The following is a 20,421-nucleotide window of genomic DNA, read 5'->3' as shown; positions in this document are numbered from 1 at the left end:
TACAAGCTTTTATGTTTCTGGCAATGAGATCATTTTTACAAAGTGAAAGGGGAAGTTACATATATAAGATCACTCCAGAGGCCCGATGCAGTGCAGCAGTTTTTGCATCCCTCTTTTTGCAGAGCCTTGCCTCTAATTTTCTTTTGTTTGCCTGCATATGTTAAACAATTTCATGATCAGTGATTTGTATTTTTCGCTTTGAAATTTGCAGGTTTTAGAATTTTTGCTAGAAAATGCTACACCATTTATTTAGTGTTTTAAAAATTCTAGAATACGCTTATAAAGTAATATCCATTTCCAGCCTTCCCTGACACTTAAAAGTCGCTTTACTGGGTAGTTCATCTTACTTCAAAGAGATATCTGACAAACAGCCTTCTGAAAACAATTAATGAGCAAACTGCCCCAGTAAAATTCCACAGAAATTTTTTACATTTTCCTAAAATTAGTTCTTAGGCCCAGCTACCTATTCATTAGAGTTATTTTTGAGATCCAAAAAACCCTACCTGAAATCAAAACATTTAGGTCTTATTTTCCCAATGACAATAGTAACATCCCATTGCAGGAAGGATGAGAACATGATATTTTAAGTTTTTGATTAAGTGACTACCTGAGGATGAACTGAAGAGAGGAACAGCACATAACAGCCACAGTTAGCTGAAAATATTCTTCTTTTTCTCCTCCACCCACAGTTCTTACAAAATTCCTATGCACATTTCTTCCCCACAAGTCTCTCAGTTTCTCTTCACTCTATCATCACTGTATCACATCCAACACTCTCTTAGTCTTCTTTTTAAGGAAGCTGGAGCCCAGAGGCCTCACTAAGTTTCAGCCATACACAGCATACAACAACCACAACAGATCTGGTTAACTGCAAACGTTCTGAAAAGGCGTATTCTAAGTCTTTCATCTCTCTTGACTTACACCATACGTAGGAAATGGAATTGTCCTAAGTATGTAGAAAAAGAGTAGAAGGCAGAGGTAAGACAAAACTCTTGTACCTATTGTATTCCTCCCAAGGAAAAAAGAAAAGGTGGAATGGCAGAGCATCTGAGACACTTCAGTTTCTGTTAAAAGGACTGCAGAGGGAGCCACTGATTCCCAGAGCAGGAATCAAAGGAAGCGCACTCCACACCTGTTTCTCCTGGCAAACGATGGAGAAGGCTTCAAGATTCTGGCAGCTGGAGGCAGGAACCAGAAATAGACTCTTAAACAGCAGGGGGAAGTCAATAGAAAACTTGCATTTTTTTTTAAAAAAGGAACTGCAAGTTGTTGAACTCCATATTTTATTATTTCAAAGCTTTTTTTCCTTAAAAAGCCAGGCACCTGTGAACATCCAAATGTTAACAAAAGTTTATACATTGAATGTTCTTAATAATAAAAGACAAATCGTTTTATGTAAGTTTAAAAAAAGCTATTCACAATTAAGACACTCAATACTTAGTTTTCAGAAAATGAAATATACCAGAAGGATCTTAGACATAAGAAACACTTACTTTTTTTTTTTCCAGAAGTGTAACACCTGTTACTACAGTTTCATACTACTCTTTCTAAAAATATCTTCAATGAGACCCGAATGGATTTGATTACCGAGTAAACCTAATCTGGAGTTCCTAGATAAAGTCAGCCACACTTTGAAGGGCCAGAAAGTTTCAAGGGCAAAAGCCTCATCTTTCCCGAATCCTGATGTCAGAAAGCACATTTTCCTAACAAGATTCGACACCTTTATTAGGTATCCTAGCCCACCAAAACTGAACTGAGCGCAAGAGAAACCAAAAATTTTCTCAGGAAGAAAGATAGATGCTTGTAAGAAATCCTATACCTATTATGAAAAGCTATTAATTTTAAACAGTATTTTGTCTTTTCGTCTTCACCAGTTAGAGAAACATACTAATGCAGCTTCACCAGAGCGCCACTGTCACTACCTTTTCCCACTCATTCCATAGTTCCTTTTCATAGCTGTGACTTTTTTTTTTTTTCTTTTCTATTTTATAAAAAAGACTGCAACCAGCCACCTGACTGAACAGGAGATAAAGACTCAAGGTTTTGGGTTTTTTGTCAGGTTTTTTGTTTGTTTGTTTGTTTTTTTATTCACTAGCATCTCAAGCACACATGAACTGAAAACCTTATTTGGCATACAACTAGACTCTGGTGAGGACCAGCCAAGGTCAAAAGCTGCTTTCTGCAGGTTGTGGCAATTTACTTCCAGTGCTTTACCTGCTGATTTTAACACAGCCTACTGCAGGCCCAGCTTAAGGCTGATAAATTTGGTGTTTTGTCACAGCTACTGCTTTAACACCAGTGTACCTTCCCAATCATCAGCACCAACTGCGCTACTGTAAACAGGCCATCAGCATTTCTTTTGTCTCACTAATACTTGCTTTAAGTAGAATTACACAACATAATCGTTAAAATCCAAGCAATTAGTCACTAGTCACTACTGCCAACTGTGTTGGAAGCCCTATAAATGCCAAGCAGTTAGAAGAACTTGTCAGAAATCTCAGAGACAATTTGAGGTCTAACAGAAATGTAATCACTACTACAAATGAAAGGGAAGCTGAGTCACCTCTCTGCCTGGCTTTACTGTAAGCACTTTGGACAAACTGCATCAGGGAAAATTTTACTCATTAGCAACAGATTAATTAAATCTTTAATTTAACTTCTTTTAATAAAAATCAATGCAATTTAGCTGCAAACACTTTATTAATTTTCTTAGGAACAAATTAGTGTTAAGCTAGCATCTCAAAATATGCACAGAATAGCACAAATTGGTTAGCAAAATTAGTCCCCAAATATCCTTTCTAGGTTAAACCTTAATTTCAGTACACAGGTGAAAGCATTAAAAACACCACTTTAGAAATAGTGATTTAACCTTAAAAGAAAGAAAATAATAGAAAAAACAGCTCCTAAAATGAGAAGGAGCAAAGTAGTTTTCTGAACCACACAGACTCGAGTCTTAGAGACAAGATATGCATGAAAAGTTATCTGAATTTTGTCTCTTTCAGGATTTTGTTGTATTGTACAGCATTGTGATGTTACTAAATTTTCATTTGAACCTACTTCTACCTTCCCCCCCCTCTCAATTTTGCCGAAGTGCATTCTCGATATAGAAAAAATACCAACACAAGATGTGAACAATCTCCTAGCCTACTCACTATTTTCTTGAAGTTTCTCATCGGCATCTAGATTGAGCATTTCAATGCTATTACCATCATGCAGTCCTAACCGGTTTTCCTGTTAGTAAAAAGAGAAGTGAAAACTTACTAACGTAATCCTACTGCTAAATCACATACCACATTTGGTACTCCCTGCTAATCTTTTTGAATGCTTACACACTTAAACCGCATAAAACTACTTTTTAAAATCACTAACCTAATACCTGTGTTTGGTATCACAGCCTAATGGTACTTTAATTCCTGACTCAATGAAATGTTACAACATTAGCTATAAATGCCAACACATTAACATATACCATCATTAAAATGTGCATCATCCTTATAGAACAATACGACATTATCAATGGCAGGTCAATTAATCATTAAGAATAAAGAAATTATGTAACTCAGGATATGTAATTTACATTTCACCTAAATAAGCACCAAACCTCCAGCAGTGGTTAAAACACCAGAAGTTTTGCTTCTGCCTCCAACTGTCACTAATTAATCACCTGCACTTGCAGAAATAACCTATGGCCCACTTCCTATGTAAATTTATCTAATATTCTGTGAAATACCCAGCAGCTTAAAACAAATAGTTTTGTCAATATCATGAAAACAACAGTCACACTTTGGGAATGCTAAAAAGGTTAGGACCCTAACTACATTTCATACTGTAGAGATAAGAAAGTTTACTTAATTAAAAAATTATTTTTTTAAAATGCATTACTTAGCTGCAAAGTATTTCCAATATAACAGCTCATCAATATATATAATTCATCTGAATCTTGCTCTGAAGGCAATTTGAACTATCTAGTTGTTTGCAGCAAGATACTGTTTTGCCAGTAACACCTTCAACCACCAAAGATGTTTAAGTCACTCAAGTTATGGTATGACAGGATATCTAGAAATGCCATTTGAAGACTTCAACTCTGAAGCTGCCAAGGCAGCTTTGAATAATAGTTCAGCAATCTCAAGACCCAAAATGCATAAAGCATTCAAATGTAAGGAAAAGTGCTCTCCTTTTCCTGCACAACAGTTGACGATGCACTCCATCCATTTCTTAGGGTGTTCTGTACATACATAGTATGGATCCCAGAAAAATCTGAATTTAGTAAGACATAAGCAATTCTCATCTTTTATTTAACTAACTTTCTGTATTATTCTTCAGCTAAAGATCATTAGCATTTCACAAGCCATGAGTTCTTGCTGACTTCTGCAACTCTGAAAAAACCTTTTACACTTCTATAACAAATCTTTTACATTTTCCATTTAGGGGAAAAATCTGACCCAAAAGCCCTTGGACAGTTCACCCACCACCACTACTTTGAGCAGCCACTCCTATGCAGCCCAATGACTATTTAGCCAACTCATTTTACAGTTAATTTACTATTTATGGTGCAGACACACATGAACAAGTTATAGGATTTTAAACTGACATCTGTAAGTAGCTGATATTTTGATACACATTGTTAACCACCCTGACAGAGATAAGAGAAAACATGTTAACTGCTCTCTTCCACTTAGATTTGGAAAGCTAGATGATGTATTGCACAAAAGGACAACAGGCACAAACAACGAAAAGAATTTTTAATGGCTCAAGAAAGCAGATGATAATCATAATTACTGAAAACTAAATTACACTTTTGCACTACACATTCAATCACCTTCACTGCCACGAATATTGTTTTCTGCTGTTTGTTACAAGTGACTGAAAGTGACAAAAACCACGCACACACAAAGAGGTGCTGAAATTACTCTGCCTTAAGAGATCTGATCAGACAGGCAAGGAAGAGAAAGAACTAACTTTTTCTGTGTTCACAGAAATCTATTGTGTGGATTCTAAACACATAGAAACTGCCAGTGGCCCAGAAAGTTCCTGAGCAACAAACAGCTGGAGGCTGAGAGCAATTCTGTTCTAAGTATATACTAACCCTGCTTTAAGCCTGTCTTAGGCATCCACTTTTGACCACTGTCAAAAAGGAGAAGGAATACAGGCTATTCACTCACAGTGTACAGCTACTTTCCAGTTTCTCCAGTTATCAGAATGTAAATCCAAACTCATTTTAGTCACAAGGGAGCCACTGACAATGTTGCTTGCTTGTATAATTTTTCCAAATTTCTCAGTATTATTAGAATTGTTAGATATCTGACAGACCACCAAACCATTAAAATACCCACTCATCTCTGGGACAGAACCTGGACTTTTCTTGCTTGCATACATTACAAGTTGTCCTCAAACACCACTGGAATAAGTTATTTCTCCAGGAATCACACATGGAAACTTTGTGTCTGTTGAAAGGTACCAATATGATTTCAGAGTACTTCTGTAACATTTCTTAGCAACCTAATTCCACACAGCCTTACTGCATCTGTAGACAACTATTACATTCTCCCTTCTTCATAATACATTGTCTTGTCTACTATCCAAATGTCTCAGTGAACAGACTTTAAACAAGTGACAGGAAATGTTGACATGCTTTTAATGTTGCTTTTACCCTCAGGGGAACTGATATTGCATAATGCCTTTCTGCAGATCAAGTGTCCTTAGCTGTCCACACACTCTTATCTACTGTAATGATAAAGACCATCACTAGTATTTTTAGTGTCAAGAATAAAAAAAAAAAGGCCTTCTCCACAAACCCCATATCCATTTCTTCCACACCCAGTGAGAGAAGAAAAAATTCTGAGGAACTGAAACAAATTCATACCCATCTAGTTGACAAACTGAAAATGAAATTGTCCTTGTAAGGTCATGCAAATGTATGAAGTCAACAAGACCAGTGAATTTTACACCTTTCAGTGACTCAGCCAAACTAATCAGACTAGAAATTATTTGGAAGGGTCAAGTAAGCTGTTACCTTCTGTGGCTCAAATTTCTCCCAAAATACCTGTCCCCTCAGTCTGCCACAAGACAGTAAGATTGAAAACATTTATCAATACTTTCACACATACAGGATTGTGTTTTAAGTGGCTGATTATATAGAAATCTGTCACACTGACATGGACTACAACCACTGCCAACACTGAATGGAAAGAGATCAAAAGACAACATTCTGAAAAGGCAGAAACCCCTCAAATTGTGTGCCAATAAATACACCTGCATGAGAAGAGACACTTTGTAAGCAAAGCCACAAAGCAATGTCCCTGACTGTCTCCAAAATCACAGCAGGACCATACCATGTTAGCTCTCAAATGCAGAGCTGCTTTTTCAAAAAAGTTCTTTTAAGCAAATAGGATTTGCTTTTTTGTCTGTTTTACGAAGTATTACAAACTACTGTAATCAACTGAAGAAGAGACGCTATTGGTTGAGAAAAAAATGAGAAAACATTTATGAAAAATAAAGAACCCTTAAAAGAATGGAAAAGGTGACTTTAAACTAAGTTTGATTTAAGACTGAAGCATTTTTTCCTTTAGGAATCAGAGATACACACCTGTTCACCGCAAGGACATTCCATGCTATTACATTTCCTCCACCATGAACTGTGCATATGAAAAGGCTAGATCAAAGGATTGTATGATGACAGTTCTTACAGATCTCAGCTTGGCAGATGATAGTCTTTTCCAAGGGACGGAAAAGACAACATTGTATTAATCTTCTCTTTTGTGCTTCAAAAGCACTTCAGGGTATTCTGAGATTAGAAAACAGAGAGAGTCATATTTCAGTTTGGTATCTGTATTTTAGCAGTTTTCACCACGGGTAAGTAGGTTTCAAATGAGTAATCCATCTTGCCTCAGTACACTCACCTGGCAAAATCTCGCACTTGATTCTGAATTTCTTTAAAAATGTCCAAGCAGCTGAGCTATCAATAGCATTCCTTTACAATAGTTGAAGTAGCACTGTCTGTTTAATTCCATGTTCTTTTTTGCAAAGTCCTCAACAATTTTACTTTGTTTGTAACTGCTGTTTTATAACGCCAGTAGACCCTGATAACATACTGTACTGGTTTTGGCTGGGATAGAGTTAAGTTCCTACACAGTAGCTGGTGTGAGGTTGTTTTGGATTTGTGCTGAAAACAGTGTTGATAACACAGGGATGTGTTAGTAATTGCTGAGCAGTGCTTACACAGCACCAAGGCCATTTCTGCTCCTCATGCTGCCCCACCAGCGAGGAGGCTGGGGGTGCACACGAAGTTAAGAGGGGACACAGCTGGGACAGCTGACCCCAACTGACCAAAAGGATATTCCATACCATATGACATCATGCTTAGCAATAAAACTGAGGTGGGGGTGTGGGTGGGGGGTGGGTGTGGAGGTTGGCAGGGGCTGCTGCCATTGCTCAGAGACTGGCTGGGCATCGGTTGGTTGGTGGTGAGCAATTGTCTTCGTTTTGCATCACTTGTTTTTTCTTGGGTTTTATTTTCCTCTCCGTTTTTTTTCTTTACTTTTTTTTTTTTTTTAATTATTAAACTGTCTTTATCTCAACCCATGAGTTTTCTCACTTCTACCCTTCCAGTTCTCCCCCCGCCATCTCACAGGGGCAGAGTGAGGAAGCAGCTGTGTGGTGCTTAGTTGCCGGCTGGAGTTAAACCACATACCGTAATTATAGCTCTTTGCTACAATGCCTTGAAACTTTGAAATTCAAAGTTGTAAGCTCACAAGCAGGGGTTTTCCCTCCCCCATAGAAAGGTCCAACTGTGTAGTGTTTTGTAGGAAAGTGTTATCAGGTTCTTTTGTTGGCCACAGTGTTCAAGAGAAAAACTAACCCAAAATTTCTGCTCCCCTTGATGGACTATGTTAATTTATTTTTAAAACAAGAGGAGTATGCCATAACATTTTTACAAGCTTTAATAACATGTTGTTAAGAGGGAGGACTACTTTATTAACTTAAGATTTAAAGTAATTTCATTCTTTACTGACAGATTAATGGATTTATTTTTTTTAAATACACGATATGCACAGATTTTGGTTTTGAAATTACTCTCCTAAGGAGCAGAAAAACGAAGCTAGCAGAGCATGATGAAGATGACATCAGTTTCTGTTGTGAAAAAGAGTCTTTGTGCTCAGACCAGTTCTTAAGGTGCTACCTTTGGTGAGAAGCATAAGTTGTCTCATTAGGCAGAATACCTCTCTATTTCTAAAAGACTTTACAAGATACTTTATACAAAGAGTCTAGGAACTTAGTATAGTTGTAGGTCAGCATTAGAAAGACTAGCCACTCCTACAACTCATGTTCCAGAAAAATGATGGAAACAAACCCTGTATATCATTGAAGAGAAATGATGGAAGCTCCACAAGTAAACCACCAGCAGACATAAAAAAAATGAAGAAACTAATACATTCCAAAAATATGAGGAGTGATAAAAAACCCCAACAAATTACTTTACAGGACCAAATGGAGAGGCAACAGCCACATGAGTAAACTTGAAACCTACTCTGACTTGTCAGGTATTCACAAGAAAGTACGCTAAGGTTGAAAGTTCACCTCTTTGTAACAAGCCAAAATTTTCAAGAGTAGCAGGGATTCATACTGCAGAGAAACCAAGTCTGAAGGCACCATGTACCAGGCCAGTACTAGACTGGAAAACAGCTTTTTTAAATTACAGTGACAAAGCATTTTGTTTATTTCATTACTGTATAGGCCTTCAGCCTGAATGTTTTAAATTATTTGGTGCCATTTGCAGAGACACCCAGTTCTGTATCACTAAGTAGTATTATAAGCCCCAGAGATACAGGCATCAAGGTTTTGGATGGTGTGTTAACTATCCAACTAAGATTTTCTTTTCGCTATATTAATTCTAAATCCCACACAATGAAAGCACCAGCCTAACTTTTGCATTATCGTCAACATCAAGCAACATCCACTATAAAAAACTGAGCAAAACTTACCCATAAATGCAGTTAGTAGAACACTTGTGCTTTTAGGAAAGGTACCTCCTGACTGGCAACACTCCCTCCTAACAACCTTTCCTTCTGAATTTTAAGCTTCTGTTTGTAAATATAAAAACATGTAACTTAACAGATCAAATATAAATACTACTCAGGCAGGCTTATGTTTCTTTATTCTCAACATCTATGAAATAAAAGCAAGAGCTTAGATACTTGACCAAGTGTCATCTACTTTTCAACCTTTTCATCACCTCTGTGTGAATGCTTCAGGATAAAAAAAAAAAGACAAAACAATAAAACCCACCAAAAAAAACCACCCCAAACCAAAAACCAACCAACCCCACATAGCCAGTGCCAACACAGTTCTGAACACTGATTAAAACAGAAGGCAAATACTAGTTCACAATTAGACACCAAGAGGCAAGAAAAATAAAAATTAACCAGGATGAGAACAGGCAGGCAATAATGTAAGGGAAAGGTTCATGCTGACAGGTAAGAACAGGGCGGCAACTTGAAAGGAAATAAAACAAGGATTAACAGGTAACCTCAAGACAGCTTGAGAAGTGGCACTGGACAGTGAGACTGAACAACAGGATAAGCCTCAATGTTCATGTCACTGGTTTTGAAAAAGCCACCGGAGTATGGAAAAGTAGCCTAATTTCTAGACTACCTATTCAGTTCAATAATTATTTCTACAAATACTAATGAAAACTTTGAAGAAAAATATATTTCTTTCTTTGAATAAAAATACAGAATCTTTTCCCATACTTATTAGTTGAGCATTATAACAAATCCTGTGCAGCCGCATTTTTCATCAAAATTTTGTGTACCTAGATTTTTATCATACAAAACACTAAAAGGGCAGAACTAGCTATTTTTCCTCCTTTCCCTTGTACAACACTGAATCAAAAACATGATTCAAATACCTTTCTATAAATTACTTAGGTCAAAGTACCTCCCTCCCTGCAAATTATTAGATTTATACTTTGAAAGATGAAGGAACAACAAGGAGGGAGGGGAAAATTTTACATTTGACATGGAAAATTTTAATTACATTTTTTGAGAAAGAAGTTTGCAACATAAGCTCAAAACTTCTGCCAATATTGAAAGAAATCTAAAAATACTTCAAATCAGGCATAAAATTTTAGCTTCTTCCTGCAATATTTTACAGCAAAGGAAAAACTGAGAAAGTTTAAGTGTTGTCTGTGCAGTAATCCTTAACAGATGGATGAAAACAGCTGAAAAGAAATCAGCCACAAACAAGAAGCTCAGTGCTTGTTGATACTTTCAGAGTACCAAGACTGTTAATGGAAAAAGCCTAGTAATCATTAGTGGCAAATTAACTACCACAAAATATAATTAAAAAAATAAAATAAAATCATAATCCAAAGAACAGTAGTGGGTGTGGGGTTCCAAGTAGAAATGATGTTTTCCTTTCTTTCTCTTTTTTTGTGAAGGGAGGAAAAGAGACCCTGAAAAGCCAGAAACCACACACCCCATTCCCCCAACTATTTTATACAGTGAAAGGATACTTCACTGTATGATATTCACCAGCAGATCTTATGGATAATATAGACCCAATATTCCTGTCAAATAAGACTTCTACATCTGCCAAAGGTAACTATGTTTTTAAAAACTCTATGCTCATTTGAAAAAGCTTACTTCTGTACAGGTTGTTTTCCCTCTTTGTAGCACTAATGTTAGATAATTAATGAATCAAGAGCATGCTATTGACAGGTGCCAGCTGTCTTTACCATGTTGATACTATTTTAGCAGAAAGAGTATTTTCTGACAGTCTGACAAGGAAGAAACTGTGAGATCAAACAATGGAACCGGTTAAGATAAAAAGTGCTGGCAACAAAACTACCAAGACAGTAAGTTTCTCCAAAAGCAGCCTTTGGGGCAGGGCAGGGGAGAAGGGGAAAGAGCATGCACAAAACCCACTCTTTGCGGGAAAGCAATCCAATGAATGACAAAAGGATACACTGCCAAAAAACTAAAGGGAAGAACTGTAGAAACTTCCCAAGTATGCAAAATTGAGAAGAACGAGAGCACAACTCAACTACCACAATATTAAAAAAAAAAAAATTACAAAAGGAAATAAAAATGTATGCATTAATAACAGTGGGGGAAAAAAACAAAGTGAGGACTGAGTCCATCAGTAACTTTCCTTAAGCTTAATTACCACAAAGTTGCCATTGGATTTCTGTCATTCATTTCAAGAGTGGCAAAGGCAAGCACGAAGGCCAACTTTTGTAGCAGTGCCACCAGGTTGACAGGAGTCAAGCAAGACTATCACTCTTCATGTCGCCTGACTGCAGGGATTCAATTTTCTAATCATACCTCATGTAATGTTAATTAGTTCGAAGCACATAAACATTTAGTCTTTGATGTGACCTGCTCAGCTCTACATGAGGCACGATTTTTTTTCCTTCTCAAAACCCGAAAGGAATCTCCTTTTCTCTTCAAATCTCAGAATACTATACAGTCCAGGATGCCAGAAAATCTGAAACAGTTATAGAACCAAACCAGTTCACAAGGAATAAAGCATGGTACATCATTTGTTTTCCACTGTATAAGAGTCTTCATGCATAACTTTTTAGGTTATTTTTAGACTGGCACCATAAGAAAGTTAATTCTTACAGTACCCAAATCTTTATATCCTGATGTTCATGGTATCTCCATGAAAGAGGATTTTGATGTTACCTCTGATGCCCCAGCATATTTCACTCAAGTATACCTCAATCTACAATAAATTTGGTTCCTCAAGTGATGCCCTTGTGATTCCAGAAGTACCAAGGCTTCCTAGTGGTTAGGACTGCTGACAACATTAACGTACTGCCTCTTCCCATGCTACTGGACAAGAACATAAAAAGCAAAATGTGTGACATCTTTTCTATCAGTTAAACTTTCTTTTAACTGAAGACTCTGGAAACAAATATTGATAACTGGTCATGGGATCCGCAGTCTCAGGTAACTGAGACTATTATTCTAATCACTGCTTTTGTGCAATATGTATCAACCCCTCTTGCTTTGTTGTTTTGTGGAGTCAGAAGAGTCAGTTATTAACAGTCTGAGATACAGAACTTCACGTAGTGAGCCTTACTTTTTACAAAGATAACTTATGAGCATGTCTTTCCATGGTGGTAAAGACAAAACACCTTGATATCAATATAGCAAATACCTCTAGAAGTTAGTATATTTACTTGCTTTCCCTCAAGCTCAATGCATACTTATAGAAAATAAGACAGATCAATTTTCAACTCGAGATCAACTTAAGACAGTGCCAGAAGTGATTGTTAGGTGACATTTTGGCAAAGACACTTCTTGGCAAAACATAATACAGCATGGAAGGGATTTGGCTACAGAGTCTAAAGACAATTTTCCATGTCTGCTTGTTCAAGTGCTTTTCAATTTAAATTCAGGTGAAGCGATAATAGGAACATTCCACAAGAGGCCCAAATGTAGGTTTCCTATTTCTTGTCAAGACCAAAACTGAATAAGAGAGAAATTTGGAACTGTGGGGAACTACCTACTAGACCCCTGAGCATCTTGCATTCTGAAAAGAAAAAAAAAAAGTATCAAGCACAATCACAGCAAGGCCATTTAGTCAGATTACAGTCAAAAGAAATGCTTCAAGTGTAGCTGATATCAAGGCATTCCAGCATGTAGGTCTGGGCCTTTGTCTTTTGAATAATAGGTGGTTTTTAACTTACATTTTATGTTATTTTTTGTTTGTATTAAGATACAAACAAAAAAGTATAAAAAATAAGTCCTACAATCTTTTCCTCCTTTTGCAACAATCTTTCCACCTTTTGCAACAATAGCTTTAATACTGTTGTTGAAGTCCTACAAGACTGCAGAAATAATTTCAAGACCAAAAGCTTGCCCACTTTTATTTCATAATTATTCTGATGCAGCCAATAAAAGATGCTATGAATCACCATAAACAGTAATTTCATTCTTCGTATCCCATGCAAAAAATCTCTTTTTGGCTAGAAATGAATTATTCAGAGCAAAGGCTAAGAATAGGGCCTTAATCCGACCTCATATATGATATAATCAAATTTATCATCACTGAAGTAGCTGGAATGTGCTTAATCAGCATTTACTAATCTCATAAAACCTACGAGCTGCAGACTTAACTTCTACAATGTTTAAGAAAAGAGGTTCAAAGGAGCTGCTAATATATGAAGCGTTCCAATGCCTTCTTAAATGTTCACAGGAAATAAAATACTAGAAGACGACTGCTTCTTTAGATATTTACAGGCTCAAAAAATAATTTATTGTGAAGGCAAAAGAATAGGTAAATTATGGGATTTTTGAGAACAGAGTGTAAACTGAGTGAGGTCCAAAAGGATTACTGGTACTTAAATACCAGTATAAAAAAAAAACCACCTAGAAAAACACAAACGAACAGATCCAGTGATCTGAACAATAAGCATAACAATAATTATATATTTGGCTTTTATTTACAGATTAATGTTTTGGAATGGGTAGAAGGGGAGAAATGAAAGGTCCAAATAAAATATTAATGAATAGGTAGTTATATTAGTGTCTTCAAAGCACAGAACTAACTTCTTCCAAAAAATCCTCATCTCATCTGCCTGGAGGAGGTGGGGGTGGGGTGGGGTGGGATTTCTGACAAAAGTTAAAAAACAACTATATTACTGAAGTCTTAAAAAATATTTCTTAGAAAAAGATATCTTTATGAAAATGACTCACTAGATCATGTAAACATTTGTAAATTAAGAACACAATTTTAATGATACAAGACAATATAGTAGAATATACTTTGCCTAAATTTTTCTAGGACAAATCCTTCAACTGTTACAGCTATGTAACTCTCCTGAGACCAGGAAAGAGAGGATAATCATTTACAGACTAACTGAAAAATGCACTTCAGTGAGTAGTCCTGTACATCACAGGATGGGGAGAAGGACTAGATGTAGTCATGAGTCTTTTTTGCTTAGTATATACTGATCCTGTATAGCTCTTTAATTAATAACACTGAATACCAGATGTATGATTCCAAATCTCCCACGTTCTCTAAGTGACAGTTGTTTCAAAGCAATACTGCATACACATTTAGGTATTTAAAGTCAGTCTAAAAGATTTGTTTTGAAATTCAAGCTCACAAAATTTTTTGAACACCTAATGCTGGAATAGAGATACAATCTTTGCCATTATAGCCAGAATTAAGAACGCCAAAGAAAAGCATACTTTTCATTGGAGGAAAAAAGAGTAAGTTACTTCAATCTACTTCCTGCCACACAGACAAAAAAAATGAAAGCTATGTATCCATATATATACACACACATACATACAGGCCCCTGTGCATACAGAAATATACACATACACACAGATTCTCTCTGTTCAGTGAAAAGTAAGTACCAATAACCATACTAATAAAATTAGTAATTAATTGCACCATGATGTTTCCTCTCTCATGTCTATCCCCCACTGAACCTTGTAATCAAATCCTTATCAAGAGATGTATCCAGCACCCTGGATGGCTGCAGGTACATCCACTGATATGTTTTCATTTGTCAGCTCCTAATCTAGTGAGCTTTCCTTCAAAGCTATTTAAAATTAACACAATTCCTAAAGTACATGCAGGACAATTGCCAAATCATTCCTCTACTATTTAATCACCTCCTAACTTGATGCCTACAGCTTAAAAATGTTTGGTTCTATTAGAGCATAAACCAATGAGAACATCTCTCAAAAAAGCTCCAGCTAGAAAACAAATTTTAATTTTAGTCCTCTAGTTTTTTGCTTTTTCAGCCAGTATCTTACACAAAACTACAAGCAAGCTAACAACGATTCATATTTTCGTGAAATTAGGAGCCATATTTTAAACAGAGATCAGTTGCAAAGTTAACATTAATTCATTGAGATAGTCAGGAATATAAAGCAAATTTATAAACCTATTGAAGAATATGATAATCACTATGTCATTATGGAAACCAAAGTAATTCCTGACTCAACATCTGCATCTTCAGGAAGTAAGTGAAAAGCAGGACACAAGCAACATTATATTCAACAGCCCACTTTATAGCCTCTTGTCCCAACAAGGTATGTTGAGAATCAGAGGTACCTTTAAAAGCAACATACTATCCAGTCTTGCAACAAAGCACAGGCTGGCAAGTACAAGGAAACAAGAAGCAGAACACCTTGAATATACATCAGTCAGTAATCCACAAACACCTACGCCTGCACCTAAGGGCCCACATGCCTAATTCTTTAAGTCAGTTGAAAGGGTGGGTGGGTAGGACAGAAAGCTTGACAAGCCCTTCCAGTTCTAATAAATGGAAGACAATCAAGGTTAGAATTTCTTTACAAAAGTTTCCTCTTTCCTTCCTGCGAGTGCCTGAACACACATGTTCCAATCCTTAGTAGACAGCAAAAAAGCCCGTCTTTCTAAAGGTCTTTAAAAACTTTTTTTTTTTTTTTAAATATCTCCAGGGTAATAAATATTATTTACTTGCATGCAGATATTTAATAAAAATACCACCAGCAGTCACTGCTCACTCCATGTACCCCCCCATTTCAGCCAAGCAAGCTCTTGTTCCTCCAAAACACAGTGGCATTTACCTCACTGACCTTGGGACTACCTTCCTCCAGTATTTCTCCCTCATCAGTTTGCATGGGAACAGGATCTGTGCAAAGCTCTGCAGAAATGCAAAATACTGCCTAAAAGATAAAAAAAGAAATATATTTTAAAAACAATGATTTTTCTGCCTTTAACAGTGTTATGTGAGATTGTGGTGCACATAAATAATAATTCTAGGCTATGACCTTTAATATTCCCATTCTGCACATATTCACTGAATTTATATGTTTTACACAAACAAGACAACTGTTATTCAGAATAAGACATAACTCTACTTAATTAAGAGGAAGAAAGCACCTAACAGGAATATACTTTCTTTTTAATTTTAAAATGTCATTGCTGATTATTTAACATATTCATTCTCTTTACTCATTAAAGCTACAGTCAGTAAGGAATAATCACACGGACTAGAGCTGAGCAATTCTTACTTACTAGGAAATAGCTTTTGTGCAAATATAAGCTTCACAGATTCGGCTTACAGACAATCTAAAGGTTATTAGCTTGAAAAATTGTTAGACTTCCAGTGATCCCACAGTACCTCTGAATTCTTACTTTAGGGAATTTTTCCTTGACTTTATTTTAGAAATAAATACATTCTAGGCTTTAAATGGTTCAGGGAACTGAAAAAGTCATTCATCTTTAGGTCAACATTTCCGATCTAACCCAGGTCAACAGCTCCCAGTGTTTCCAATATTCAGCACTACTTGGTAACTTATTTTTAAATTTGTTTGACAGTGTCAGTGCAGTTCCAACTGAACAAAATCTACATGCCAAACTCCATTCTTAGAATTGCAAAGTAACTTACGGAAGAATGCAATACAGTTAGGGAGACTTTGGTTACAAAGATTAGAGTATCGTCTTTGCCAGAGGATGAGCTATCTTTCAGAGGTAATGGATCAAATTAATCAATTTAAGAGATCAAACACACCAGCATAAATTCAGCAGGAATCTCTCACTTTACAATTGGAAATTGTTCTTCTAAAGGCACCTCCTTCATTTCAAGGTTAAAGCCTTCACAAGGTAAGGCTGTCTGCCCTGCCAATGTCTTCTGTATGTTGTGCATAGGTAGACAACATCTTTCATGGCTATCAAGTTGACACAAGGAATGAAGAATATGTTTTACAGATATAAAGGGCCTGAAGCTACAAAATGTTACATACAACTTACTAAATCTTATAACCAAGAAGCTGCTATGATCAGTAATATAATATATTCTCATTAATATATACAGCATGAGAACTGTAAAGACTTACAGCATAGTAATTTCCTTTTCTGGGGAAAGAGGAATGAGGATAAAGCAGAACTCTCATCCAAATCCTCCAACAAACACTCTGCCTGCAGCATATAATCAAAAATCGTAGGTATCAAATGCTAAGCAAGACTTGTATCATGCATCTACCCCAAGATCCTCCTGCATATAACAAGTATTTCTCACTGCCAGGCTATCTTCTGTTCTGCAGCCGGAGGGGAGGACAGGCCGAGCAGTCCCTGTCCATGGTACTTCACCACACTGAGTTTCTGAAACCCACTCCAGAGCTTCTGGAGCTGGGAGTTTCTGAGCATGATTTTGCACTATCAGATTCAAGTAACTGGGAAGCTCCACGGATTGTTAGACACATGTCTAATGGCCAAACCAGATTTGGCCAGAAGGATTGCTGTGGCACTGAAATGGCTTCAAATCAGAGAAACAAGCAAGATTGAACTTGAGCTACAGAAGCATTAGAAAAAAATCTTATAAAATAAAACAAGACCAGTCAGGTCAGGCCAAGACCACTGCAAGGACTGGTCACTGTTCATTCAGCATGCTGGAAGAAGCCAAATATGAACTTCTGAAAACCTGCCATGTTTATCTTCTGAGATAGCCCTCACTACCAGAGGAATGGAAAGTGGCAATATTTGACACCAGTTTTTATATATTACTCCTGGAAGAAGACAAAAAACTATCAACCAGTACATCTCAAAGAAAAAAAAAAGGCAGTAGCACTAGGAAATAAAAAAAAATAAAAAAAAAAAAAGGAAAGGCTGCAATCGTAGAATGGTTAAAGATCATCTAGTTCCAAGCCCCCTGCCACGGAGGGGGGCACTTCCACTACACCAGGTTGCTCCAAGCCCCATCCAACCTGGCCTTGAACACTGCCAGGGATGGGGCATCCACAACGTCTCTGGGCAACCTGTTCCAGTGCCTCACCACCCTCACAGTGAAGAGCTTCTTCCTTACATCTAATCTAAATCTACCTTCTTTCAGTTTAAAGCCATCACCCCTTGTCCTATCACTACATGCCCTTGTAAAAAGTAAAAAGTCTCTGGCTTTCCTATAGGGCCCCTTTAGATACTGGAAGGCCACTATAAGGTCTCCCTGGAGCCTTTTCTTCTCCAGGCTGAACAACACCAACTCTCTCAGCCTGTCTTCACAGGAGAGGTGCTCCAGCCCTCTGATCATCTTTGTGGCCCTCCTCTGGGCTCACTCCAACAGGTCCATGTCCTTCTTATGCTGGGGGCCCCAGAGCTGAACGCAGTACGGCAGGTGGGGTCTCAAGAGAGCAGAGTAGAGGGGGAGAATCGCCTCCCTTGACCTGCTGGTTACACTTCTTTTGATGTGGCCCAGGATACAGTTGGCTTTCTGGGCTGCAAATGCACATTGCCTGGTCATATTGAGCTTCTCATCAACCAAGAACAAAGATAAGCAAGCTCTCCCAGAGGCCAGATTAAATACACTGGAACTATCCATTGCTCAGACATCAGAGCAGGAAATAGAAAAACAGAGAGAAATCTAAAAAAAAGCAAATGTAATGGAGAAGGAAAAGAGTGTTTATTCACTCACTCTTAATTTGTGCCTTAATTTATGTTTTATCAGCTTTAATGTTCAAAACATGTATCATACTATTTCATACAATGCTCAGTTAGAGTGAATTCACTCACATGGGATGGAAAGAAGGTGGAAGTTTTAAAAGGATCTGTAATTTACTGGAAAAATTCACAAGGGGAAAAGAATATCCACCAAAAAAACCTGCAGCTGGTGTAGGAAGACCCTAAGCCACAGGCTGCAAGAGGTGTTGCAAGAGGAAGTTTTGCTGAACACTACCCTTCTATTGTATTTTTTCCCCATTGTATTTGCATCTGGCTTCTTTCAGGAGACAAAACATCAGGTAACAAACTACGAGCCCAATTCAATACTATCATTTTTATGTTCTTTCTGCATACATGACTCCTTGATTCCCATGGCCACTGGCACAAGAGTGCTGCATTTCAAGTTTGATTATTGCCAAAAGCACACATTTGGGGATTCCTGAATCCATGGGAAACTACCTCTGTGGCAGACTTCTGTAGCAGTCATTTACAACTGAGGATGACTTCGGAGCCAACAAAGTGACTGCTTAGTGCCAGCATGCAAAGAAATAACATAATTATTCCATGTTGTTGACACCACCTCTTCAGCTCACCTAGCTTCTCTGGAGAGGGCTGAAGGTCACACACAGGGTAATGTATTTTGTACACAAGAGGACAGACAGGCAATCAGAATTTGTACTAGCATCCTATAGGATTGGAAAACAGGCCAAATGACAAAAGGCATTTACTTACTTATTTCCAATATTTATGTGATATGCCAGGCTCCCAGGGGATAAAAATGCATAAAGTTTACAGACAATCCATTTAGATTTTCAGATCCAACATCTATCAGCAAAGTCACTCTTGGAAAAGGTCAGAAGTAAGACAATCCTCTTTTTCCATTCTTGCATATACCCACCAAAACTACTTCAGATGGGACTGAAATCCCCCAATCTTTGTATTCACCTGATATTTTCTAGAAAAATTAACCAACTTTGGCTTGAGCGAGGACTCCAAGGAAGGTCTGACAAATAGCAATGCATAGGTATGTCCACATATGATGTAGCAGATGCACATCTAAAGTTAGGAACAATTTTCATTTAACTCTTTAAAATATCACACGGTTGAGAATCTATTCTCAAAGGTAAAAAAACCCACTTGCTAACATGAACTAGCTGCAGTTCTTATGAACTTTAATGCCTACTACAATATTGTCCTGTCATAAAACAACATGGCTTTGGGACAATCCAGTTTGATATTTAGTGCTATTTATATTCCGCCTCTTTCTGCAGCAAAGATGTACACGTTTCATTCAGTGGTATCAGGATGATGGATGCAGCTACCAGTCATAAATTCAGTGTAAGCAGAACAGTGCAGAGCACCTTATGGATACTATCTTTTCACTAGTGCATTCTAGCACACTCTGGCAAGTAAAACCTGAGCCAAACTTCCATATACTTATAAATCCCTGAAAATCAATACCCATGAACAACATACTTCCTCAGACCTTGCTCTCCCTCAGGTAGAAGGGTCCACCATTCAAAAACACAAGGTCCTCATTAGCAAGAGGGAGCTGGAATCCAGATGTCTTCAAATTTGCCATTCATCAAACAGGCATCACTGGAACTAAGCACCTTACCTAACACACAGGCCTTTCATACAGCAACACTTTTTTCAGATTGCCAGCAGCAATCTGGACTAAAGCAATATGGACTAAAGAGGAAAACTGTTCTTCATTTAATATAGAAGAAAAAAATTATTTCAAGCTTCTGAAGAGTGCAGCTGCAAGAGAAACAGTTATTAGTGTAAAACCAATTGTGGTTCCTGTGAATTCCAAAGTCTAAATTGGATATGGCCCACTGGAAAACCCTTGAAAGACAGTAAGGCTGTGCGAACTGTCACCACTACAGACAGTAAGCAGAAATTGAAGGTCGGTCCCAAACTCTCTCACGAGAGCACAAAGCAATACAGACACACAAGTGCTCTTCAAAGATGGTG

The 20,421-nt window shown here is 37.3% G+C and overlaps 1 protein-coding gene across 21 annotated transcripts in view; it reads right to left on the bottom strand.

The window, feature by feature from the left end:
• The window catches only part of TNRC6B (trinucleotide repeat containing adaptor 6B), a 146,877-nt gene that overhangs the window by 108,968 nt on the left and 17,488 nt on the right, over positions 1–20,421 (bottom strand). For 16 of the 21 annotated variants that reach the window (XM_052790756.1, XM_052790760.1, XM_052790766.1 and 13 more), the window contains exon 3: positions 15,579–15,677. In XM_052790756.1, the coding sequence (XP_052646716.1) occupies positions 15,579–15,677 (99 nt within the window). Of the gene's footprint in view, positions 1–3,152; positions 3,232–15,578; positions 15,678–20,421 lie in introns of all 21 variants that reach the window. The other 5 variants (XM_052790759.1, XM_052790765.1, XM_052790764.1 and 2 more) reach the window with 2 other exon arrangements.

This window comes from Harpia harpyja, chromosome 6 (genome assembly GCF_026419915.1).
Source record: "Harpia harpyja isolate bHarHar1 chromosome 6, bHarHar1 primary haplotype, whole genome shotgun sequence".
NCBI lineage: Eukaryota > Metazoa > Chordata > Aves > Accipitriformes > Accipitridae > Harpia > Harpia harpyja.
Note: the sequence above shows the minus strand (reverse complement) of the source record. Positions and strands in the feature narration are given on the sequence as shown.